Source organism: Eptesicus fuscus, chromosome 6 (assembly GCF_027574615.1).
Source record: "Eptesicus fuscus isolate TK198812 chromosome 6, DD_ASM_mEF_20220401, whole genome shotgun sequence".
In the NCBI taxonomy this organism is placed as follows: Eukaryota; Metazoa; Chordata; class Mammalia; order Chiroptera; family Vespertilionidae; genus Eptesicus; species Eptesicus fuscus.
In genome coordinates, this window is record NC_072478.1 from 79,457,738 (window position 1) to 79,484,595 (window position 26,858).

The following is a 26,858-nucleotide window of genomic DNA, read 5'->3' on the forward strand; positions in this document are numbered from 1 at the left end:
TATTTTGCTTAGCATAATGTTCTCCAGGTCCATCTTTGCTGTTGCAAATGGTAAAGAGTTCCTTCTTTTTTACAGCAGCATAGTATTCCATTGTGTAAATGTACCAGTTTTTTAATCCACTCATCTGCTGATGGGCACTTAGGCTGTTTCCAAATCTTAGCTATTGTATATTGAGCTGTTATGAACATAGGGGTGCATATATCCTTTCTGATTGGTGTTTCTAGTTTCTTGGGATATATTCCTAGAAGTGGGATCACTGGGTCAAATGGGAGTTCCATTTTTAGTTTTTGAGGAAACTCCATACTGCTTTCCACAGTGGCTGCACCAGTCTGCATTCCCTCCAGCAGTGCACAAGGGTTCCTTTTTCTCTGCATCCTCACCAGCACTTGTCGTTTGTTGATTTGTTGATAATAGCCATTCTGACAGGTGTGAGATGGTACCTCATTGTCGTTTTGATTTGCATCTCTCAGATGATTAGTGCCTTTGAGCATGTGTTCATATGTCTCTTGGCCTTCTGTATGTCCTTTCAAAAGGGATCAATTTAGGTCCTTTGCCCATTTTTTGATTGGATTGTTTATCTTTCTTTTGTTAAGTTGTATTATTTCCCTATAAATTTTGGAGATTAAACCCTTATGGGATATAACATTGGCAAATATGTTCTCCCATGCAGTGGGCTCTCTTGTTTTGTTGATGGTTTCTTTTGCTGTGGAGAAGCTTTTTATTTTGATGTAGTCCCATTTGTTTGTTTTCTCCTTAGTTTCCATTGTCCTAGGAGCTGTATCAGTAAAGATATTGCTATGACATATGTCTGATATTTTGCTATTTATTCTTCTAAGATTTTTATGGTTTCCTGTCTTACATTTAAGTCCTTTATCCATTTTGGGTTTATATTTGTGTATGGTGTAAGTTGGTGGTCTAGTTTCATTTTTTTGCTCCTATCTGTCCAATTTTCCCAACACCATTTATTGAAGAAACTGTCTTGACTCCATTGTATGCTCTTGTCTCCTTTGTCAAATATTGAGTATAATGGCTTGAGTTGATTTCTGGGTTCTCTGTTCTGTTCCATTGGTCTATATGTCTGTTCTTGTGCCAGTACCAGGCAGTTTTGAGAACAGTGGCTTTGTAATATAGCTTGATATCTGGTATTGTGATCCCTCCAACTTTGTTCTTCTTTCTCAGGATTGCTGTGGCTTTTCGGCGTCTTTTTTTCATGAAATGTTATTTTTTAAAAAGCTCCCAACCATCTATTAAATTCAGGAAAATGTTTTTTTGTTTCCTAACAACCACTGCTATGTAGGTTCCTAGCATCACCAAGTGTGTCTGACCATTAAGGAATCTTAAGTGACCCCTCCACTCCCATCAGTGTATTTAAAATAACCTGAACTTCTGAGATGTGGCTGCCACTGCACACTTCTCAGTGAAATGGTGGGCTTTCCCTCTTCAGCATGTGGAGTGGTTCTGAGCAGTGGAGGTGCTGGGCCCATGGGCAGCCTGAGGACTGAGTGGCCTGGCCTCCTGCAGGGGCTAGATGACCCCAGGACTATAGGCAGAGCTTTTGTGGTTTGGCTTGGTGTGTGTGCTTTCATTGTGTAAAATTGCCAGTGTGGGGTTTTGTGCATGTTTGTGTGTTTGCTTGTTTTTTAATAATTGAAGTGATTATTATAACCAAAATAAACATTGCAAGGAAAAGATTCCAATGATCGTGCTGTGGACTTAATACCAAGATATTTATGCTTCTTTCACCTGTTATGTAAGGAACTGATTGGCCCTTCCCTCCCTTCATGGTTGTAGTCTTTCCTATCCTATATAATAAAAGCCTAACGACTAGTCGACCAGTTGCTATGACACACACTGACCACCAGGGGGCAGACACTCAATACAGGAGCTGCCCCCTGGTGGTCAGTGCGCTACCACAGTGGGAGCACCACTCAGCTGACTGGGATGAGCAGTTGCTCCCACTGCGCAGGCCACGCAGTGCCACCACAGGGCTCGCAGAGCTGACCCTAAAGGCTGGGAGGCGGGTTTGTGGCCGCGCGGGACTGAGGCCTACTCTGCTGCCTCTCAGTGCTATTGTCCCTGGGCCTGGCCCTGACTGGGTCCCCTGGAGAGGCAAGTGCTCCGCCTCCATGGAAAATGCCAGACCAGGGAACAGCCACTCAGAGGGCGGGTCCACAGTTGCTCAGCTGACTGGGATGAGCAGGGCTCCCACAGTGGGCCAATACCCTCAAGCCATGCCCCCCCACTAGTGCACAAATTCCGTACACCAGGCCTCTAGTGTTATAATAAAGCAACATTTTATTCTGGGGGAAAAAATGGCTCAAATTATAGCAGGACCAAATAAAATTTTTAAAATTATTGAAAGATATTTGTAAAGAAATGTAAAGGGGTGCTTTTTTCTTTCTTTTTTTAAAAAAAATATATATTTTTTATTGATTTCAGAGAGGTAGGGAGAGGGAAAGGGAGAAAAACATCAATGATGAGAGAGAAACATTGATTGGCTGCCTCCTGTACGCTCCCATGTGCCCTGATTGGGAATCAAACCACTGGGACACTCAACCACTGAGCCACACTAGCTGGCAAGAAATGTAAAGTTTTTATGTTTGATATTTCAGAGTAGAGGTAGAAACCACATTCTTAGACAGGTTAATATTCTAAACTTCTCCAAAGTAGAGGTATGGGAAGGAGGGAAGGGAACAAGGAAAGTTAATTCAATGGCAAAGAGTGCAAGCTATGAAAGAAAATTGTCTAGGTTCAATTCCTAGCTCTGACACTTGGTAGCTGTGTGATTTTGACAGGTTTTCTTAATCTCTCTGTGCCTCAGGTTTCTCATCTGTAAAATGAGGATAACAGAACTTACTTATAAGGTTGCTGTGAGGACTTCATGAGCTAATACACAGTATACAGTGTTTACACAGTGCCAGGTTTATAATAAGAGCACTATATAAACATTCCATTTTTGAATAAAAGATATCTAAAGACTAATATCAATGGAGATATTTAATCAGAGAATCAAGAAGAAATTTGATACAGGTGTGCATTCTTTTATCCCAAATCCTTGGGGCCAGATGAGTTTCTAAATCAAATATTTTAAAAATAATTTAGGAGTTTAATACTGTATATTATGCTGTCTACATTTCACTTAACATGTATAGCCCTGCTAGTGTGGTTCAGTGGTTCAGCATTGACCTATGAACTAGGCGGTCACAATTAAATTCCTGGTTAGGGCACATGTCCAGGATTGCAGGCTTGATCCCCAGTAGGGGGCATGCATGAGCCAGCCAATCGATGATTCCCTCTGATCATTGATGTTTCTATCTCCCTCTCCTTTCCTCTCTAAAATCAATAAAAATATTTTTTCAAAACATGTATTGTCCTGGGCAGCAGCCCTTAATCAAACACATATTTCCACAATTAAATGCATCAATAGTAATACCAAATGGAATAAATGAAGACTTTAGAGTCATGTCAATTCCAGTTTTTGCCACCAAACAAATTAAGAAAAAAATTGGGGGGGGGGGGTTCTCAGAAGATGGCAGCATAGTAAATGCCTGTACTCACAACCTAGCAGCTCAAAATTACAACTAAAATACAAAACAACCATCATCCAGGACTATTGGAAAGCTGGCTGAATGGAAGTCCTATAACTAGAGAAGTAAAGAAGAAAGAACACTGAGACTGGTAGGAGATGCTGAGGCGCGGAATGGGCTGGTCCAGCACCCACGTGTGCCGCTTTTTTAATCAGGAGGGAGATCGTCTCTGTGGAGGCTGCCCAGAGGAACAAGGGATCCCAGCCCCATACCAGACCCCCAGCCCAGGGTCCCAGAGCTGGGAAAAGGAAGTCCCTACAGGCAGTAAGAACTACAAGCTATAAAAACCAGTGCGGATTGGGGCTCAGTGACACAGAGGCTACTGGAAACCCAGCGCTTCCTCTTAAAAGGCCAGCACCAAGAATTGAACTTACACGGTCCTGCTTCCTCTGAGCTCCAGCTCCAGGGCAAGGCTCTGGGGAACATAGACACATACGAGGAGGAACTGGATTGTCTGGCATCTGGGCAGGAATTGGGGCAGCTTTCTCCCAGACAGAGGTGCTTGCTTCATTGTTCCTATGCTGGGACCTCCCAGGTCACAGGGCTGACTGGCAGCCATTTCTGTTTGCTCCGCCCTGGTAATTCCCTAACACCCCACCTCATCCAATTTACAACCCCACCCAAGCTGTGTGCAGCAGCTTTTGCATATAAATGGCCTGTCCTTGCTCATGGTAAAATCTCTCAAATAAGCTGCAGCTGGGTCAGGGAGCTCCAAGCCTATCAATAAAAGGCCCAGGCACCAGCACGAGCCTGCCTTGCTTCATAGCTGAGCCTCATCTGGGCACTTCCAAACCCGTTACAAAGAGGAGGAATCTGAAGAACTCTCTGTAGCTCCTGCTGGGTGGCCCCCGGCAGTGGCTGACTTTGCACCTCTCTGGAGACCCAAGAGCCAGTGTACCCAGTGGTCAGTGTCAGACCATACCAGTTAACAACTCTACACATCCATAAGCGACACACTCAAGGAGCAGACTCAGTGAGCACCAAAGCCCCACTGAAGCAAGTCCTGATCCATAGGGGTGTCTCGACACAGCAGTTCTCCCACTGTAGTCACAGCTGGTCCTCACAGCCAATTGGCCTGGAGATCAATTCCTCCCAGTGACACCAACAGCAATCAAGTCTCAACCACAACAAGACTGTGCTCACAAAGGGGTGTACCTAGAGCTCTCAGCTCAGATGACTGGGGAGGCTGAGCCACTGGGCCCTAGAGAACACCTATTACACAAGGCCACTCTACCAACTCAAGGAAACCTAGCAGCTCTACCCAATAAATAGAAACAAACACAGGGAAGCAGGCAAAATGCAGAGACAGGAAGGCATGTTGCAAATGAAAGAAATGGAAGAGAGCAGACTACAGATATAGAGTTCAAAACCACCATTATAAGGTTACTCAATAATCTTCTAGAAACCTCCAAAAAAAATGGAAAATGACCAGTTAGAAATTAAGCATACACTGACTGAAATAAAGAATAATATACAGGGATTCAACAGTGGAGTGGAGAATTCTGAGAATCAAATCAATGATTTGAAATATGAGGAAGCAAAAAACACCCAACCAGAAGAGCAAAAAGAAAAAAAGAATCCAAAAATGTGAGGATGGTGTAAGGAGCCTCTGGAACAACTAAAAGAATACCACCATTCACATTGTGGGGGTGCCAGAGGAGGAGAGAGAGCAAGATATTGAGGACCTGTTTGAAGAAATAATGACAGAAAACTTCCCTGACCTGGTGAAATAAATAAACTTACAAGTCCAGGAAGCACATAGAGTCCCAAACAAGAGGAACCCAAAGAGGACCACACCAAGACACATCATAATTAAAATGTCAAGGGCTAAAGACTATCTTAAAAGCAGCAAGAGAAAAACAGTTAATTACCTACAAGGGAATGCCCATACGACTGTCAGGTGATTTCTCAACAGAAACTATGCAGGCCAGAGGGGAGTGGCAAAAAATATTCAAAGTGATGAATAGCAAGGATCTACAACCAAGATTACTCCACCCAGCAAAGCTATCATTTAGAATTGAAGGTCAGATAAAGAGCCTCAGCGACAAGAAAAGCTAAAGGAGTTCATCACCACCAAACCAGTATTATATGAAATGTCGAAGGGTATTCTTTAAGAAGAGGAAGAAGAAGAAAAAGAAAAAGATAAAAAATATGAACAACAAAATGACAACAAATACATACCTATCAACAATTGAATCTAAAAATCAAAATAAATAAGAAATCTAATGAACAGAATAAATGGGTGAATAAAATAGAATCAGATGTATGGAAATGGAATAGACTGACGATTCTCAGAGGGAAGGGGGGTGGAGGGCGGGAAGAGACTAAATGAAGATCTTACATGCATATATGAATTACATATGGACACAGACTACCAGTATAGGGTGGCAAAGGCCTAGGGCAGGACCCAGGTGGAGGAGGGCAATGGAGGGGAGGAGAGAAGAGGGACATCTGTAATAATCTGAACAATAAAGATTTTTTAAAAACCTTATTGTATAAAAATAGAATATAAAACAATTTTTTTATATTTTGGAATTGCAGATATATTATTGTGAATCTCTGTCTGTAGTAATAACTTATATCGTATTAAATAATGAAGTAATCATGGGAAATATAGAGCAACAATGATATTAAGTGAAAAGAAATTTTTTTCAGAAAACCTAATGAGTACCCAGAAAACCTAATGAAATGTTTTTTCTGTTTAAAAAAAAGAATGTACCAGTATAGGTAATTATCACATGGGAAGTTACCTGGATTATACTTGAGGATTTTATGTGTCATAAATTGTTCACAATGCCTGAAATATCTCCCCAGATATTCCCATGGATGACTATTTAAGGTCTCTGCTCAAATGTTACTCCCTCTTCAGAAAGGTTTTCTTGATCATACTATTTAAAATGTCAAGTGGGAGGCATGCACACACACAATCTCACAGAAAACTCTTTCCCCTTTCTTTGTTTTTCTTTTTAGAACTTATCCACTATCAAGCAATATATTATATATTTGTTTATCTGTCTTACTAGACTGGCAAACTATGAAAGCAGGAATTTGTTTTTATTAAGCACTTAGAACAATGTCTGGCAAGTAGGCAGTTGATAGATACTATTCAATAAATGACTGAAGAAAATAAGGTTGACATAAACAGTGGTGGGTCCCAAGAACTAGTCCTGATATAGCAGGCAATACCTACTTTAAAAAGGAAATTCAAGGCAAAAAAAAGTTATTTAAATGTATGTTTATGTAATATGTATATTAATGGGACTTCAAAATAGTAATTAGAAAACATTTCATCTTTATACACATACTTATCAAGTAAATATTGATTCACTATCTAGAAAGTAAAAACTAATCATTACATTTACATTTACATTGCATTTGTATTTAATAATTAACTAGAGGCCCAGTGCATGAATTTGTGCACCTTGAAAGGAACTGTGGGCTGTAAGGCTGCGGTGGGCACAGGGGTGGATCTCAGCCCATCCTCCGCACCCCTGCCTGGCCCCTCCCACCGCAGCCTCCGGTCTCCTGTCTGCCAGCAGCCCTGCACCCAATGCCACTGCTGCGCCTTCTGACAGTGTGGAGCAATTGGGGCTGGCGCCAGCAGTGGATGTGAGCAGGGCCAGCACCGTCAGTGGGTACGAGCAGCGGCTGCTGCCCCAATTTCCCCTCAGGAGCAGGGGGAGGTGGAGAAGCCCTCAGGAGTAATCGGGGCTGGCAGCCGCCGCTCGCACCCACTGACAGCACCAAGCGATCAGGTCCGGCGCCAGGTGCCAGCAGTGGGTGTGAGCGGCAGCTTCAGTGCTGGCAGCAGGTGCGAGTGGGGCCAGCACCGGGAGCAGGTGCAACCACCGGGCAGGACTGCGGCGCATGGGAGCAAAGAATTTTGGGGAGAGAAACCAAGATGGCGGATAGGTAAACACCTGAAATTGCTGCCTCGCACAACCACTTTAAAACTACAACTAAAAGACAAAATGGACATCATCCAGAACCACAGGAAGGCTGGCTGAGTGGAAATTCTACAACTAGAAGGAAAGAGAAAAGCACACTGAGACTCAGAGTAGGTGCGGAGGTAAAGTGCAGAGGTACGGAGGCGCGTGCGCGGAAAGGGCTGGCAACTGAGGACGCGGTTGTCTTTTTCAATCAGGAGGGAGACACAAGTTCCCAACTGCTCTGAACTCCAGTTCTGGGCGAGACTCTGGGGACCCACACTCATACAGGGGAAACTGGACTGTCTGGCATTGGGCCGGAACACGAGGGTGGCTTTTTCTCAGAGGTGCTTGCAGCGATTACCATGGGACACTGAGACCCAGGGGCCTCTTAGGGCAGGGCTTAAGGTCAGCCATTGCTGTTTGCTCTGCCCTGTTGATTCCCTGAGACCCCGCCCCACCAATTTACAACCCCACCCCAGCTGTGCTCAGAGGTTTTGCATATGAATGGCCTGGCCCTTTGCAATATAAAATTACCTAACAAACTGCAGCTGGGTCAGAGAGCCCCAGAACTTCCAAGGTTCCACAGCAGCTTGCATTGCTTCACAGCTGGGCCTCATCTGGGCACCTCCAAACCCCAAACAAAGAAGAGGAATCTACAGATTCTCCATAGCTCCTGCTGGGTGGCCTCAGGCAGAGCTAAATTTGCACCTCCTTGGAGATCCAAGAGCCAGTGTACCCAGTGGTCAGAGTGGGACCATCCAGATTACAACTCCTCAGATCCATAAGGGACACACTCAGGGGGCAGACTCAGTGAGCACCAAAGCCCCACTGAAGCAAGTCCTGCCCCATAAGGGTATCTGCAGCACAGAATTTCTCCCATCGTAGACACAGCTGATCCTCATAGCCAATTGGCCTGGAGATCAATTCCTCCCAGGGATACCAACAACAATCAAGGCTTAACAACAACAAGGCTGTGCACACAGCCCATAAAGGGGTGCACCAAGAGTGTCCACCTCAGTTAATTGAGGAGGCTGAGCCACTAGGCCCTATAGGACACCTAGCACACAAAGCCACTCTATCAACTCAGGGAAGCAGCCAAAATGCAGAAACAAAGAAACAGATTACAAATGACAGAAATGGAGAAAAACAAACTACTGGATATAGAGTTCAAAACCACAGTTATAAGGTTTTTCAAGAATTTTCTAGAAACCGCCAATAAATTTAGTGAGTCCCTCGAGGATATGAAAAAGGACCAACTAGAAATTAAGCATACACTGACTGAAATAAAGAATAATATACAGAGATCCAACAGCAGACTAGAGGATCGCAAGAATCGAGTCAAAGATTTGAAATACAAAGAAGCAAAAAACACCCAACCAGAAAAGAAAAAAGAATAAAAAAATATGAAGATAGTGTAAGGAGCCTCTGGGACAACTTCAAGCATACCAACATCCGAATTATGGGGGTGCCAGAAGAAGAGAGAGAGCAAGATATTGAAAACCAGTTTGAAGAAATAATGACAGAAAACTTCCCCCACCTGATGAAAGAAATAACTTATAAGTCCAGGAAGCGCAGACAACCCCAAACAAAAGGAATCCAAAGAGGACCACACCAAGACACATCATAATTAAAATGCCAAGGGCAAAAGACAAAGAGAGAATATTAAAAGCAGCAAGAGAAAAATAGTTAGTTACCTACAAGGGAGTACCCATACGATTGTCAGCTGATTTCTCAACAGAAACTATGCAGGCCAGAAGGGAGTGGCAAAAAATATTCCAAGTGATGAATAGCAAGGATCTACAACCAAGATTACTCTACCCAGCAAAGCTATCATTTAGAATTGAAGGTCAGATAAAGAGCTTCACAGATAAGAAAAAGCTAAAGGAGTTCATCAGTGCCAAACCAGTATTATATGAAATGCTAAAAGGTATTCTTTAAGAAGAGGAAGAAGAAAAAGGTAAAGATAAAAATTATGAACAACAAATACATATCTATCAACAAGTGAATCTAAAAATCAAGTGAATAAAAAATCTGATGTACAGAATAAACTGGTGAATATAATAGAATCAGGGGCATAGAAAGGGAGTGTACTGACAATTCTCGGGGGAAAAGGGTGTGGGGGTGCGGGAAGAGACTGGACAAAAATCGTACACTTATGGATGAGGACAGTGGGAGGGGGGGTAAGGGCAGAGGGTGGGGTGGGAACCTGGTGGAGGGTAGCTATGGGGGAAAAAAGAAGAACAACTGTAATAATCTGAACAATAAAGATTTTTTTAAAAAGAATTTTTGGTAACTACCAGAGGTTCGCCCTGATGACAGCAACCGGTGCCCCGCCTTGGCCTGGTGCCCCTGCTCACCTGCCCCACCATCCCGCCACAGCTGGCGCCCACCATATTCCGTGTGTGCCCCCTGGTGGTCAGTGCATGTCATAGTGACTGGTTGTTCAATTGTTCTGCTGTTCGGTCTATGTGCATATTAGCCTTTTATTATATAGGATTTTTAGTATTTAAGTAAACAAAAGGAAAAGTATACTTAAAAGAAAAAAAATACTATAGCACAAAACTTTAAAAAATTTACTTTGTATTCCCCCTCATGCACACACATTTTATTCACCATAAAAAGAAACACAAATGATCATCTAATTCCAAAGTGCTACTACATTCAGTTGTAAAAATGGCCAAAATTAGCTTCAGAGAACAGTGGTATCTGGTTGTATGTACACACCAACATTTATATATATATATATATATATATATATATATATATATATATATATATATATATATATAAAAGCCTAAGCAATTGAATGACCGAACGACCAGTCGCTATGACGCACACTGACCACCAGGGGGCAGACGCTCAATGCAGGAGCTGCCCCCTGGTGGTCAGTGTGCTCTCACAGCCAACCTCTCGTAGCCGGCCAACTTCCTGTGTTTCCCCCCTTCCCCCCCAGCCAGCCAGCCAACCTCCTGTGGCCCCCACCCCCATCAGCCCCGATTGCTGGCCAGGCTGAGGGACCCTACCCATGCACAAATTCGTGCACTGGGCCTCTAGGTGTGTGTGTGTGTGTGTGTGTGTGTGTGTGTGTGTGTGTGTATAATGTATTTAGTCTTACTCCAGGTAGTACAATGGCCACACACTGATATTCTAAAGTAAGCAAGCAAAGGAGTTTGGGAGTCACCATAAAATGCGCAACAATGTTCAATAGTACTTTCCAGTCTAGATAGATGACTCTTGGAAAGGCCCAGCTTTCCTCTCCATCTCTAACCTCATCCATATATTAGTTGTGACTTGGGAATTACCTTTAAAGAGAAGAAAAGGGAAAGGTTATATTAAGAATTTAGGCCATACTCTTGGAAAAAGTATAAAAAATACCATTTTCAAATTACCATACTTGTATTCTATAAATTGACATTCCATTTATTATGGTTAAAAGTAAGATAATCATTTCAACATCTATTACTTTTACTTTTGCACTTTTTTCTTCCCATTACTCTTAAAACAGGAAATAGAAATAACCCAAAACACAAAAATAAAAGAATGCTCTAATAGCACCTTAACCTTTTGCACTCGGATGTCGAGTGTGACTCGACACGGTTAGCATTAGAATACAGGAATCGAGAAAAAAGCAAGCGAGTGCAAAGGGTTAATAGCTTTTAAACTGTGTTATCCCAGATTATGCAAGGATTTTCAATTAGAATTACTTGAAAAAATAATGGAATTGAGACTATATATGTTTCTCTTCCTGAAAAAAGACAAGTTAGCACTGGGCCAGGTGTTGTTTCTTAACCATGACTTCAGGATGGGAGGAGGTGGTTAAAAGAGTTTACCGCCGGACAACTCATAGCAAAAAAAAGATCAGAAGCTCACAGTTATAATCTGACCATGAGATCAAGTTTTAATAATTACTGTCTCCTCTGCTCTCAAGTCCCATATTACTTAGTGAGTTTCATCTAAACACATTTAGGTGGTACTGTGGATAGGAGGGTGAGGAGTGAATTTCCACAGCTCTCTACCCTCAGCAGAGAAGTCTCTGTTTACCTGCTTCTGAGAACTGGTTCAATAGCATGTTAGCATTTAAGGAGTAAGCCAAAGGGTCCACTTCAATAACTGTTACACCTACAAAGAAAAAACTGCCTTTGTTTAAGTGAAAATTCAAGATCACTAGCATAGTCTGTGTCAGGGCACATATGAACTACACAAGTCTCATGCTTTTGACCCTCAGTTCCTTAAGTCCCAAGACTGCAATGAAACCAGATAAATGCCTGAGGAGCCACTTCACACCCTAAACACGTGCAAACTTTGTTCAACAGAACGCTTTACTGCCAAAATGGAGTTGGCAGAAATTTGGAGCCAAGGCCCCCGGGCTGCATGATCTGCTGGCACCAGAAAGCTTAAAAATCTTAACATAATACTGCTCAGTTTGAGTTCCACCAATTTGCTTGAGACACCTTCCCCAAATCTGACTTAAGATGAAAGCTGCCATCAAGAAAGACTTTATTAAGACTTACCCTCTATCTAGAAATAATTTGATTCCCCACTCCTGATGGTCATACCTCTATATTCCTTGATGGTTATGTTTATGCTATAAATCTAATGCAGTCTATTTTACAATGCATGTAGATTCAATTTTGTTTATTACAGGGAGAACTAAATCAGTTATGACAAAGTTTTACTTAGAAAACATTTGCACCAAATAACCCCCATATATCACAATTTATTACCCTCAAAAGTGTGAGAAATTAAGATATTGAATATATGTAAATTGCTATTAGTTTGCATTTGATTTAGCTTGTTCTCTCATTTTTCTGAATTTGAGTAATCATTTATTTTGTATTTGAACAATTTAGGAAGTGAGGAAAGAAACCAAGAAGAATTAGCCTGGACAGTGTGGATCAGTGGGAGAATGTTGACCCAGGAACCAAGAGGTCACTGGTTTGATTCCTGGTCAGGACATATGCCTGGGTTTCAGACTCGATCCCCAGTACCGGGTGTGTAGGAGGCAACCAATCTTTCATGGATGTTTCTATCTCTCTACCCTCTCCCTTCCTCTCTCTAAACATCAATAAAGGAAAAACAATTTTTTTTAAAGATTCAACAATTAGGTCCTATTTGGGATCTTCACAAGCTTGATGAAATTTAATGAGGAAAGCCAAAACCGGTTTGGCTCAGTGGATAGAGCATCGGTCTGCGGACTGGAAGGTCCCAGGTTCGATTCAGGTCAAGGGCATGTACATTGGTTGCGGGCACATCCCCTGGTGGGGGGTGTGCAGGAGGCAGCTGGTCGATGTCTCTCTCTCATCTCTCATCGATGTTTCTAACTCTCTGTCCCTCTCCCTTCCTCTCTGTGAAAAATCAATAAAATATATTTTTTTAAAAAAAAGAAATTTAATGAGGAAAACTGCACCTAAATTTTAAAATTGTAGTTAGAATACCAGCAACTATACAACTAGTAACTTTAAAGTTGTAAATGCTTGCCCTGGTCGGTTTCGCTCCGTGAATAGAGAGTTGGCCTGGGGACTGAAGGGCCGGGGTTCCATCAGTCAAGGGCACATACCCGGTTTGCAGTCTTGATCCCCAGTAGGGGGCGTGCAGGAGGCAGCTGATCAATGATTCTTATCATTGATGTTTCAATCTCCCTCTTCCTTCCTCTCTAAAATCAATAAAAATATTATTTTTAAAAAAGTTGTAAATGCTTGACAAATGTGCCGTATTGGGAAACTATAGATTGCTTTGGAAGGTTAGCTTGTGCTATGTTTCCATAAGAGATCAAGTTTACAGTAAAGATGCTTGCTCCTCATATAACTAAAAAAGGTGGTGGTGGGGAGCTTATTGAGGTGAGACTTTCTAATCTTTTCCCTCAGTACCTCCATGTATTTTAATAATTTCTCTGGCTTTCTATTTTTCCTCTTCTAGAACCTCCTAAGTATTCCAATTCTCAGCTATGATTTCCTATTTTCACTGGCTTCTAATCTCCACAATATAGTTGGAAGCACTTAGGACAAAACACTCTTTAGGATATCAAGTTGCAGAAGACTGCAGTTTCAAAGATATTTATATAGTAGTGCTGCCACCTAAAGATGAGGTGAATAAAGAAGCAATTCAAAGGAAATGACCCATTATTCTTAAACCTGTCTCAAACATTTTGTCACCTCTAACTAGGCATTAATAAGCATTATGTTGTTAGTATGGGAGTTGAACTGTTTCACAATAACTTAGTGCTGAGCTGCAATTTTCTATGGCAGAAAATTTCAAGCTCAAATTTCAAATCTTTTAGATGTCTTCTATGATTTGGGGTCTCCAAGAATATCTCCCAAATGTATTTCTTTCAGACATTAGGCACTGCCTACCATACATGGGTGGGGGGAACATGAAGATACCTGGAAGTAAACATTTGAGGGATTTCCAATTTAGTGGATAAAGTAGGGGGTAATATATCTATGATGTTTCCCTCTATCACTGACAGACTTCTTGCAACTGTGAACTAATACCTATTTTTTTTGTAACTCAATTTTCTCGTCTATAAAATGGGGTTAATTTCACTTTGCTCCAACTTACCTTGCAGGTTAGATAAGCTTATTAGAAAAGTAAGCTTATTGACTTCTCTGAAATTAAAATGATAAAGATGGTGAAAGCAGGTTTTTTTATTTTGTAACCAATAATTTGTAACAGATCCACTTTCTATATACGCAGTGTTGCAGAATGGAGATGGGACAGCATACAAAGCCAGGGAAAAAGTTGCCGTGCACCAAAAATCTTGTTAAACTTGGTAAGATTTCAAGACAGCTCTTAAAAGGACATTTTATAGTTGTGCATTTCAATCTCTGCATAGCAATTTGGGAAAATTAACTCGCCCCTTTTGCTTTCTCCCTCTCGGCCCAAGGACGCATACATAATATTTATCAGAGTTTTGTCCTTAGTCACAGTCCCTCAAAGGGGCCGTTTCACCTACACTGCGTGGGAGGCTGGGCAGCAAACCCCACACTTCCTGTCAAGGATTCCTGGGGCTACAGCCCGAGCGCGGTCGGGCCACTTTCCTCTATGCTAATTCTGCCCTCCGAGCCCCTCCCGACCGGCGTCTGAAGGCCAAGGTGAGACCCTCCCGGGAGATAAAAGGCCCTTTGCCTCCTGAGAAATGAGGGCGGAACGAGGGCCGGAGGGGGGCGGAGAGGGGCGGAGGGAGGGTGACGCGCTGGTAGCAGCACCAACTATGACTCCGAGGGCCCTAAATTGGAGCTGACGCAGGCCCTGAAGGGCTCTATTCCCGCCGGAGCCCGGCTGCGGCCATCAAAGCCCCAGAAGGGATAAGTCCTCCGGAGGCCGCTACCGGCGGCGGAGGGAGGAAGTGCGGGCCCAGAGGCCGCAGGCAGCCCCCTCCTCAGACGTGCCTCCAGGCCTGGGCCGCCGACTGTTGACGCGCCAACGGTGGAGGGCGCGCGCACGCGCAAGATGGGGGCGGAGGGAGCGCGCTCCGCGGTCGCCGCCGCAGCCCTGAATCGGAGGGACGTGAGGGCGGAGGGCGAGAGCCGCGGCGCGGGGGGGGGGGGGAAATGGTGGGTAGCGCGGGGCGCGCGCTGACGTCGCCCGGAGTCACGCACGGAGCGCCGGGTTACGCGCCGACGTCTGGCTGCCACGACTTGCCGTCTGCAGCGGCGGCAGCGGCGAGCGGATCCCGTAGGGGAAGGAGGAGGAGGAGGAGGGAGAGCCGAGGGGGCTGTGAGCGAGCGGGAGAAGAAGGGTGTGAGCGGAGCTAGCCCGCGGGAGGGAGAACGAGCGAGAGCCGAGCCAGCCTTCCGAGTCGCCTCCTCCTCCTCCCCTCGGCGTCCCGCCCCCGCCTGCCAGCCCGCCCTCCTCCCTCCTCGGGCAGCAGAGCTCCAGTGAGGCGCAGCTCGGCTCGCGCCGCTGTCCAGGACAGGTGTGCGCGCGCGCGCCCTCTGCTCCCCCCGTCCCCGCGCCTGCCTAGCGCGCGCCCTCCCTCACCTGCGGCAGGACAGCGCCCGCCCGCCCGCCCGCCCGGGTAAGCCCCTCGCGACCTTTCCTGCTGCCACTGCCAAAGCTCGAGCCCACCCCGTCCCCCTCATCGCCTTCCTGCCCCCCGGGAATAATTACGGTACTGTAGTAGACATCCCCGCACCCTCCCTCGGGAGACCCTGGCAGTGCAGCAACGTCCCCCCCCCCCTCCTCCCCCGTAGCGCAAGAACGAACACTTGCAAAAAAAGAACAAAATAACACGCCCCTTAAAGAAAGAAAACAATCCTACCTCCGCAGGCACTGGAGACCACCAATGGTGCCGTTTGCTTAGCAATCCCTAAGCCCTATTTTCCCTGGCCACCTTCGCCCGGGGCCTGGGACAGTGCGCCAAACGCGGCCGACACTCCCTGCACAGAAACCCTGGCAGAAGGGGAGAGGGAGGAGGGTTCTAGGCTCCACTACCAACCCCTCCTCTCCTGTGTCAACCTCCCCCTCCCCCCCCCGCCCCCCGTAATACATACACCCGCCCAGGATTCGTTGTAAAAATGAAAAATAATAACATTGATGCTGACATCGCAGATGAAGCCAGGCCCAAGGATGGGTGGCCCGGGCAAGGCATTTTTGCTGCCCCACAGAGCTAGGTCAGCTCAACAGCCGCCTCTGCCTTTGATCGGGGGCAAAAGGGAAGGTTGTGAAGCCGGAGGGGCTTCCCTCTGAGCAACAGTGGGCTCCAGAGGCCGATGAGATGTGTGTAGGGGGAAGGACCGAGGGACCGCCCACCCCCACAGATATATCTGCCTTGAACCTGAACTTGGATAGAGAAAGGCCCAAGAGTCCGACTGGGGCAACTTTCTTTGGTTCGTTGTTGTCTACCCCTGAATAAATGCCACCTTAATTTCGCTGTCTCTGCGGACCCTCTTGAGGGTTCTAATTCGTTCTTATTTGGGCCCCTTACGTTTCTGTCCGACCAGGCGCTTTGGGGCAGCTTTTTGCAGCGGTATCCGTGTTTGTGTCTCGTGTCCTTGGAAGGGAGGTTCTAGTGCTTTACAGTAGGTGGAATTCGGTTTGACAGCCTTTGGTAGACTGTCAGAGAAGAAAAGGGATTTTTTTTATTACTCCAAGACCCCCCACTGTTTCCCTCCCAAACGGACGTTTTCAAATTTCGGCTTTGAAAATTGGAGTGTCGATTAGTGTGTGGAGGCAGTTGTTGATTTCATTCCTTTGGGTACTAGTAAAACCATTTAAGTATTTTCCGGAAGAGAGAGATCTATTGACCTTTGCATTGGTTCTGTTTGGACCTGTTGGGTACATAAAATGCCAGTTTTCTGAAAATTTTTGTCTAATTTAGAATGTGTGGTACGTTTATTTAACTCTTCTGAGAATGCTTGAAATGAAAACATTTTGTGAAAGGCGAGGATTCTATTACATGGATTGTTCTCTTCAGATTTTCAATTTTAAATTCATATCTTTAACCCTACGCATTAAAATAGCATTGAAGAGGCATAATATTAAAGTTCAGGTGAGCTATAGAAAGGGGATGCGCATTTTAAAAAATAATTGGTGAAATTATATTACTATTAGCCTTTGTTGTTGTCGTTAAATGTTGAGATCTACTTGAGAGTCTCCCATAATTTTTCTGGTAGATAGCCATGAGAAGTGGGTAATTTCTCCACTTTGAACACTTGCAGTACAACATTCCAGTTTTAATTATTTGGATATTGAAGATAATTGTCTAGTTTAAGACAGGCATTTAACCTAAGCAGCACTTGAAAACATGTTTTATTATTCTTGTTCTCTTTTATTTTAGAAATTGTGATTTTGTGAAATATTAATCGTATATTGTTTCTATTGGAAACTCTATAATCAAAAGGGCTTATTACCCAGAAGTAGATCCCCTCTCTCCAAGTTTATTTTATAAACGTGTGCTAATTTTTACTTTTAAAAAGCAAAGCTGGATTAGGTTATTTCAGAATCACCCATAGTTCAAGCTGAGGAAATTGAGGCTTTTTTTTTGTTTGTTTTGCCTAATGTCTGTTTCACCTGCAAACAATTTTTTGTTGGTAAGAGTTTGTTAAAGACAGATGATGGGATTAAAAATAAAGCAATCTATTCTCTTCAAAATGTGTGTTAGTGTTACTAAAAGCACAAGAAATCTAGAGTCATTTATCATTTTTTAAATGTAAGCATACTTTGAAAAAGGGTATCTTTTATGATTTTTTCATTAACACATATTTTGTTGCATATTAATATAATATATTTCGTTTTTCTTTCTATTTCCTACATTGTATTAAAATTATAAATTTAATTTTACAACTATTTATTTTAAAATTACATATTTAAACAGCTAGACACTAAAACTGGCTTTTCATTTACCAAGTTAGTATATTGTTTAGGTAGTTAACAAATGGTTGGAAGTCATTTTAAATCCACAAATTTTCTAATGGATTTTCAGTGTTAGGATACAAATATGACTTTGAAATTCTACTTAAGGTTCAAACTTTTTGTTTTAAGACTTCCTCTGAGTCACTATTCATTCTTCTCAGACTACCTTTTTAAGGCTACTATATTCTATAACCTAAGGAAAGCTACTTTTTCACCACCCTCCCAGTCTGACCAAAAGTCCAGATTTATAGGCTTATCCTAAAATTAACTCTATTGTTTGAGCAGTGAAAAAATGTACTAAATATCAAATTTTTCATTGAATTGTTTTGGAAGACATTATTCTCGTTTGCTCTTTAGATACATTTAAAAAGTAGGTGAGAAGCTGGTTTATAATAGAAATTTTATACGTGTAGAATAATAGCATAAAATAAGTAAGTACATATATTTATGCAGAGAGATCCAGGTTTCAGTTGTTTGATTATTTGAGCTTGATATTCCCAGTTTAATCGTGCAAATGACATTTAACTTATGTTTTGTCTAGAAACGTCATCAGTTACTTCTGTACTGGGGAACTAAGAACTCGGTTCCTGGATACACTTTTTCAGAAAATCAGAACATCCAAACTAAAATTGCTTCATAATCGTTTGGGACAGGGCAAGAAATTTAGACTCCAAAGGTGGTCCAAGAAGGCGGACTGCTTAACGCCCCAGTTTTCTGCCCTGGGGAAGTGATCATTAGCGCCGAAGAAGGCTGGGACGGCTGGCGGGCTGGCGCGTGCCCCCTCATCGCAGTCCTATTGGCCTTGTCGCTGCCCACTCTTCTGAGGGGGCAAGAGCTGGGGTAGCGCAAGATAAACCCTTGAGGAAGAGCAGCGACTCTTCTAGCTCGGACTTCACCAGATCTTACCCTCAGCTTACAAGTGGTACCGGAATGCCCCTGCTCCGCTGGGTTCTGTAAGGAGACCCTGCCACTCAGCCTTTGCGTCCCTGTTTGGGGCTGGGGTCTATCCAGGGTCCTGATCGCTACTGTGGGAGCCTGGAGAAGCCTCCGCTTCTTTATACGTTTTTCTGTGTGGCTCGAAGTGCGCTTACCGTTCCTACGTCCCCTTCCCGACAGGAGAGGGAGTGCAGGAAAATCAGCACTGAAAGGGGACTATGTGATACGGGAGGATGCCCCCCCCCCAAAAAAAAAAAAAACTAAAGGGAAGTTCTTTATGGTGCCCAAAGCCTGGATTTCTACCTCTTAGTTGGCTTCCCCATTAGGAAGTCATTTCAAGGACCACTGGACAGGTGGGTAATTCTAAAGCTGGCTCACAAGATTACCTCAGTTTGCTCTTTGGAAGCCAGGGTGCTTTTTGCCCTGTTATCTCTTGAATAGGAGTAGCAAACGTCAGCCTAGAGCTGAAGTAACCAATGCTGGGTAGAATGGGGCCCTCGCTAAGCGAAAAAGAAAGCTGTGAATACTTAGCAGGCAAGTTTGCCCAGGATGTGAAGGGAAATATTAGGGCTTTGAAGGCTCAGGTATTGACAAGGCTTATGCCTTGGACTGGTCTGAGTTTCTTGATCATTAGTACTATTTTTACCCCTCTCTTTTCCAGGAAGCTTGGGCAACCATGTACTCCGCTGTTTCCAGGGCTAAGAGTGAGGGAGACAAGTCTCCTTACTTGCGGAGGGGCGGGGGGGGGGGGGGTGCAGTATGTTCAATGGGAATGGAACCCATAGATGGGATAGGCATACTCTTCTCAGGATGGAGGCAGCAATCCATGCTTGAGAAAGTGGGTATTAGGGCTGTGAGGTCTGTACCTTCTGAGCCCCCTATAGAAGGTGATGGGTAGATGGTAGGGACATTGGCAGGGGGTCCTCTGGAGCTAGGCCTTAGCTTTCCCACAGCTGTTAGGACTGCAGACTGCAGTGAGGTAGTTATGAGCATTCGCTATATATTTTGGAGAAGGAATAGAGGCCTTAGATTATGCCTCAAATCTAGGAAGAGAAAAATCGATGATTTCTGAGACCAGAGACAACCCCTTTAGCTGTCACTGTCCAAAGACTCATTAGTTAACTAATGGTCGGCAACCTAGCTGTCTGCCTAAAAAAACAGCAATCATTTAATATTTTATTTTTTGAGAGGTGGGGGCTCTCCTTGACACTCGGGAGTTCCTGGGAGGGGCAAAATGATGAGTGAACCTGTGTTAATGAATCCCGTAAGGAACTACGTTTCCCAGGAAATTCCTGGCATTTTTAGCTCGTGAATATCCTAAAGCCTGCTCGATTTTCTCCTCCATTCTGGGTCCTTCCAGAGAGGAAGGAGAGTGGGCTAGGGGCTGAAGGCTCGACAGGGCCTGGTTCATCTGCAGAGCTGGCCGGCAACCTAGACTGGGCTCAGCCCTAAGCAGAGTTGCCCCCCTTCCCCAAATCTCGGAAGGAGGAGGGGGAGGTAGGCAGGCAGTCTTGGTCCCAAAGGGGGCTGGTGGAAGGTTTTTGGGTGAGTGTGAGGTTTCTTTTTGATTGTTGTTTGGGGGGAAGGGCATAGCCAACTGGAACAGGCATTGCGGGCACCCCGGCCCTGGTGCGGCCGCTGTCCTCTGCTCAGCTCCCCCCAACTCCCCCCGCCGGTGAGTGCGCCCGCCCGACTGTGCGGGGCTGCGGCTGGGGGGAGGGGGGAGCGGGATCATCTGAGGCCAGAGCCGCTGCGCTGGGAGGGGGAGCGGCGGGAGCGAGGGGAGGGACCGGCTAGGTGTCTGCTGCTCCGCGCCACTGCTGCCGGCGCCCCGACCTCATCCCCGGCAGCCCCTTCTGCAGCTAAGGGTTACTGCTGCACCACCTCTCCTCTTCCTCACCCGCCTCTGCGGCCAGGGCTCTGCGGTAGGAGACAGCCCAGCCTGGCGGCATGTGGGCCGTTCTGGGTTTGGGTCTGGGTCTTGTTGGGGCCTGCAGGGGAGGGGTGGCCGTGACTTGGTGTCCCTCGCTGCAGCGGGCTCTGCTGCGCTGCGCAGGCCCCTGCCCCCACATCCCTTTGGGGTCACTGGAAAGCAGAGCTCAGGCCTGTTCCCTATGCTTAGTATGGCAGCTATCTTCTCACCCCTAGTCCCCCAACTCTCCGGGCCAAGGCCGCCCAGGGTCTGGCCGACAGCGACAGCCACAGTGGTGGCGGCAGCAGCAGCTGCGACGCGGCGCGTCCTGCCCCCCCCCCCCACCTCCCAGCCAGGGGTGTAGGGTGAGGGCCTGGGGTGGGCGCCGCCTGGCGGGCGGGCGGGCGGCGGGCAGACGGGGGCTGGCAGTGGGGAGGGGGCGCAGGTCACGTGCCCGGCGGGCGGGTGGGCGCGTACAGTAGGGCGCCCTGCTACTGTACTGGGGAGTCAGTGCCCTGTTACCGGGTCTCGTCTGTCTCGTCTCTCCCGCAGATCTCGCGAGAGTGGCTGACTGGCTGTGGGGGTTGCGGCGGCGGCAGCAGGCGGAGCCGGGGAGGGAAAGCAGCGGCGGCTGAGGCGACTGAGGCGGCGGCGGGCGGAGCGGCAGCCGGCGGCGGCAAGGCGGCGGAGCGCAGCATCATGGCGGACCGAGACAGCGGCAGCGAGCAGGGTGGTGCGGCGCTGGGCTCGGGCGGCTCCCTGGGGCACCCGGGCTCAGGCTCGGGCTCCGGCGGGGGCGGTGGTGGCGGCGGGGGCGGCGGCGGCAGTGGCGGCGGCGGGGCCCCGGGGGGGCTGCAGCATGAGACGCAGGAGCTGGCCTCCAAGCGGGTGGACATCCAAAACAAGCGCTTCTACCTGGACGTGAAGCAGAACGCCAAGGGCCGCTTCCTGAAGATCGCTGAGGTGGGCGCGGGCGGCAACAAGAGTCGCCTCACTCTCTCCATGTCAGTGGCCGTGGAGTTCCGCGACTACCTGGGCGACTTCATCGAGCACTACGCGCAGCTGGGCCCCAGCCAGCCACCCGACCTGGCCCAGGCGCAGGACGAGCCGCGCCGGGCGCTCAAGAGTGAGTTCCTGGTGCGCGAGAACCGCAAGTACTACATGGATCTCAAGGAGAACCAGCGCGGCCGCTTCCTGCGCATCCGCCAGACGGTCAATCGGGGGCCCGGCCTGGGTTCCACGCAGGGCCAGACCATTGCGCTGCCCGCACAAGGGCTCATCGAGTTCCGCGACGCTCTGGCCAAGCTCATCGACGACTACGGAGTGGAGGAGGAGCCGGCAGAGCTGCCCGAGGGCACCTCCTTGACTGTGGACAACAAGCGCTTCTTCTTCGATGTGGGCTCCAACAAGTACGGGGTGTTTATGCGAGTGAGCGAGGTGAAACCCACCTACCGCAACTCCATCACTGTGCCCTATAAGGTGTGGGCCAAGTTCGGACACACCTTCTGCAAATACTCGGAGGAGATGAAGAAGATTCAAGAGAAGCAGAGGGAGAAGCGAGCTGCCTGTGAGCAACTCCACCAGCAGCAGCAGCAGCAGCAGGAGGAAACCGCCGCTGCCACCCTGCTACTGCAGGGTGAGGAAGAAGGGGAAGAAGATTGATCAAACTGAATGGAAAAAAAAACCCACACACATGCATACACACACACATACATACACACAACTACACACAGAGAAAATATACTGTAAAGAAAGAGAGAAAATAAGTAAAAAAGTAAAAAAAAAAAAAAAAAACTTAACTCCAAGGGAGCACCACCCACAGAACCTCCACCAACTGACAGTTTCTCTTCTTGACTTGCCACCCATCGCTGGATGTTGTCCACTTTATCCACCATATAAAACAGTAAGCAGCTGCTAAAACAAAAAAAAAAAATACAAAAAGTAATAACATTATATGAACTGTGTTTCCTACTTGATTAAAAAATATAAAGAACTGAGTGTTTATTTCCCTAATTAACCAAGAACTTTTGTACACGTTTAAGCTATTATTATTAAAAGTGTTTGCAAAATGGTCAAGATTATAATATTGCTGAATTATATAAAAGTCCTTTTCATGTTGAGCTAACATTTGACTTTAGCACAAAAAAGAGATATTTTAGAACACGTAAAATAATATTTTTAGTTTTTCTCATTTTGTTACCAAATTTCAAACCTTACATGGAGGTTATTATAGTATATTTGACACCCTATATACCTGTGATTAGAGATGTGTATATATATATGAGGGCTAGGCATGCTGTGTGTCTGAGCTTTGTCTAAATGTTATGCAGAAGTTTGTAGAGTTAAAGGTACGTAGGTTTAATTCATGCAAGGTAAACAATAAGTGCTCTCTTTTATACAATATGCATTGCATCTGGACCTTAAACATATAAAAATGGTCAGTGAAACTTCTGTGAACATGAAGAAATTATTAAAAAAGGCATTTAAATGAAATTTGCTAAGTTGTGATTTTTACGGTTGGAACCAAAGTTATTCAAATAGCAAAAGGAAATAGAGAAAGAGAGAAAAAGGAAATCTCCCATAATATTTTTCTGCATCTGTTTGCTTTGACTGAGTAGTCGTTTTGTCATTGTGTATATGAGATATACTTGTATTGTTCATAATATATTTTTTTTATTATGTGTAGAAAGATTTTAAAAACTAACGTGCAGCAATTTCCAGTGAACCTGTACTTGGACATCAGGTAGTGAGTCTATTTGTGGTCACTAGCACTGTCTCCTAAACTTGTAAGAGGTCTGAAGCTATCCTTTGGTTTTTGCCAGTGCTATTAACTTATGTAGACCTGTTAAAAAGCAGAGCAACACAATTATAGTTATCCTACTGAGCCATGGATTCTGAGTTTCATTTTAAAAGAGAAAGCTAAGTTAAGTTGGTATATGTAAAGGATTTCCATGTAGCTGTGGTGCTAGTTATTACTGGCTACATTATATGCTAAGTGTATTTGTGTTCCCCAAGTGTACAAGCCTATCAAAAGTATGTTCTATAATTCATATATTCAAGGTGTAGCATATGAGAATCGAAAGCTTAGGAGAGCACTTTACCAAGCTGGTGTCCTCCAAACTGAAATTGTTTGTAACGATAGTCTTTTACAGGTTTTCATTTAAAGATGTTTGTGTGCTTTTAATTGACAACTAACTTCTTGCTGCTGTATAGTAAAATATTAATATATTTTTATCATTAAACTGCTGCATGACTATCATCTTTGAGTGAAGAGAAAATGTTATAAAAAAATGATGCCTTAAACAGTACATTTTGGTTTGGAATTCTGTAGAAAGCATTTTGTGTTTTGTGTTTGTTTTTTTAAAAAGGACCTTGTCTGACAGAGAGAGTTCTGGGGATAGAATTGTTTCTTGGCAAATCCAGACATATAGATCTAACTGCTGTATGTAGGAGACATCACCTGTAGGAGCTGGAAGGTGTCAGTGCTTCTCATATTATAAAGCATTGGCCTAGGAAGGTGAAACAGTTGTCTTTTTGAAGGATTTTTTTTTTTTCTGCTGGTTCTTTGGATTTGATTTGATATTTTTAAGCTCCCTGGTTGAGTGTGTTGTCTGTTTTTGAGATCTACTGTATGTGTTGAATAACAAGCTATTTCCATTGTACTGTGCATTTTCCCATTAAATAGTTTGCTTTTACTATTCATACAATGTTAAATATGAAGTGACCGTACAATAGTTAGGAATTTCTTTACTTACAAAATCACTGGAAATAGTTAAATTGCTTTGCCCCTTTCCCCAAGGTGCATTTTCTTATTTCCACATAGTAAAGTTGAGCTTTTACAGTGCATAATGTGACATTTGGAATGCTTATCCAACTGCATGTAAACATTAATAACCTGCACTTTTTTGTCTTAAGGTTTGTTGAGCTGTTTTGTTCACTGTACTTTAACTGTGATATGGAAAAGACTGCATTATCTGTGCTGTTATTAGTTAGGAAAGAGAATTGCTTTGATTTTGTCTCTTGTTTACTATAGCTTCTTAAAGTTAATCCTTGTACTACAGGTTGTTGGAGTACTCCTAGATCAGTGTTTTATAGTAGCCAGCAATAAGTAGTGCAGGTCAACAAAAACACAGCAAACTTAGGCTAAGTGTCCTTTCATTTGAGATGCGAGTTCTTTCATGAGGTTTTCTTTAGGGTCTGAGTTACCTAAAGTGAAGCCTTTCTTACCTATAGACTTCAGATTCTGCTTGGAATCCTACCGGATCAAGAAGCACAGTTGTGCAGTTGTCTTTACACTATAACAGTTAAACACAATCTTACCAAGATTTTGAAACCATTGTCTGATTTATAGTCAGTGGGTTTAAAAAGAAATCCACATGCAGATCTTGTAAGACTTAAGAGGTGATCATAGAAAAGACTAAGTGACTGTAAAGATGCTCTTATTTTGCATCTCACTTTACTCCACAAGCACCCTCCCAAACCTTCCCTTCTCCTCTCTCTTGTTTCATTCCTCCCCTCCCCCCCAGGTGCTCGGTACTTTACCAAGGTCTATATCTCAGTGTTTTATGTTGGAGTTTTTCCTTGTTTTTATTTTACTAATTGGTAAACCTTGTTTGTGCTGAAACAAAAAAGGAAATGGTTGGTATATTTGACCATATGTGTTATTCATAGAAGACAGTATGATCAAATGTGCCAAAAATAAGCAAACAAAACTTAATTCCTGACAAGTATGCCTTATTTTTTATGATCTGCTTTGTCTTATAATTAAGGTCCAAGAGCTTGGTTAAACTATTATTTGCCTAAGTATACAAGAAAACTTGAAATGCATTGCAATATTGATGTTCTTTAAAATGAGAGACACTGTCAAGTAATTTAATCTAGAGGTCAGCCACCAGATTTGAAATGCCCATATATATGTGTGTGTGTTTGGTGTTGTTTGTTTGTTTGTCTGTTTGTTTTCTTTTAAATCAAATCTTTTTTTTTAAGCTACTTTTTATTTGTACCTCCTCTATTTGTCATGCTGATGTTAGAAGCAGCAGTCATCCAGCCACAGAGGGAGCTAAAGTTAACTAACTAGAACTGTAGAAATCATTATACATGCCTTTGACAACAAAGGAAGTTTATAAGAAAAGTCATGTCGGCTTTTCCTCCACTAGATACAGATTGGAGATAGATGAATATTTGCCAAATGGAAAAAACAACAATGCGAGTTAGGAAAGACAAGACTTTTCCAGCTTCTCAAAAGCCATGGAGAGTAGAAACCAAAACCAACAGGGAAAATAAAAAACCTTGAAAGTCTCATTTTCTAGTTGTCCCATGCAGGGGTTGAAATTTGACTCAAAGTGGAAAATATATCAGTGTGTTTTTTAGGTCTTCACATCTGGAGATGGATAACTATTCCAATTTGATTTTTCAGGTAATGGAGAAAGCTGCTAGTAATTTTAACCCCTGCCTAAAGAAGACAGATGATTTCATTTGGGAGCAAATACTTATTGCCTTGAAAACAGCACTGTAATAGCCTATGATAATTAGTTGTAGAATAACCTTTATCCCTTTGAAACTATGCAAATTATTAAACAAGTGTAAATTAGGACTCAATTAAAGATAGTTGATTATATTGCAATCAGATGGCATTCACAAACTTAACTGGAGTATATACAAATAAATTTATTAGTCTAAGTTTTGTATGCTAACAATATAATTTAGCTAATACTCTAAAAATGATGAATATTATTAATATTGTATAATAGGACTGGGAAGACTGCCTCCTTTTTTGAAGAGAGAGAGATATTAAGGATTTTTATAATTGTTTTTCATCAAATTTTAATATTTTTGTCAAAATTTTAGGTATTTAATTTGTAAAACAGTTTGCTTTGTACTGGCATACAGAAAATAGGGTATTGATTTTAAATTTTTTGAAGCCAAGTGATCAAGTACATTTGTAATAAAAGCCAATGGATCTATATCAGTTGTACTCACTGTTTTCATTTCTTCTTAATATAGGAATGCTGTACTTTTCCTGCAGGAAAACTGAACTAAATTTGGGTGGAAGGGAGGGGAAAAAATAAGTTCATTGATAATGAGAATCTGGGTGGGTACTACTGGCCCAAGCATTTTACATAATCTTTAAGTCAGTTAAGA

The 26,858-nt window shown here is 44.0% G+C and overlaps 1 protein-coding gene, 1 long non-coding RNA gene and 1 other non-coding gene across 4 annotated transcripts; 1 reads left to right on the top strand and 2 right to left on the bottom strand.

The window, feature by feature from the left end:
• Positions 1-7,302: 7,302 nt before the first annotated feature.
• MIR9198B-5 (microRNA mir-9198b-5) lies at positions 7,303-7,381 on the bottom strand. Its single transcript, NR_130488.2, has one exon. It is a non-coding gene; the product is annotated as a microRNA mir-9198b-5 (primary transcript).
• Positions 7,382-10,778: 3,397 nt separating this feature from the next.
• On the bottom strand, positions 10,779-14,141 carry LOC129149489 (uncharacterized). The gene is made up of 3 exons (XR_008556390.1): positions 14,075-14,141; positions 11,558-11,635; positions 10,779-10,818 (listed from the first exon to the last, which is right to left on the bottom strand). It is a non-coding gene; the product is annotated as an uncharacterized LOC129149489 (long non-coding RNA).
• A 395-nt stretch (positions 14,142-14,536) lies between these two features.
• On the top strand, positions 14,537-26,682 carry PURA (purine rich element binding protein A). 2 transcript variants are annotated; one of them, XM_054717933.1, is made up of 2 exons: positions 14,537-14,607; positions 21,270-26,682. In XM_054717933.1, the coding sequence occupies exon 2, from the start codon at positions 21,417-21,419 to the stop codon at positions 22,377-22,379; it is 963 nt and encodes a 320-aa protein (XP_054573908.1). In that variant the 5' UTR covers positions 14,537-14,607; positions 21,270-21,416; the 3' UTR covers positions 22,380-26,682. The 2 variants fall into 2 exon arrangements, with proteins under 2 accessions (XP_054573908.1, XP_054573907.1); XM_054717932.1 differs by lacking the exon at positions 14,537-14,607 and adding an exon at positions 15,135-15,533.
• The last annotated feature ends 176 nt before the right edge of the window (positions 26,683-26,858 follow it).

Bases quoted from the DNA above. Each gene is read 5' to 3' on its own strand.
- PURA (XM_054717933.1), top strand. From the start codon at position 21,417: ATGGCGGACCGAGACAGCGGCAGCGAGCAGGGTGGTGCGGCGCTGGGC.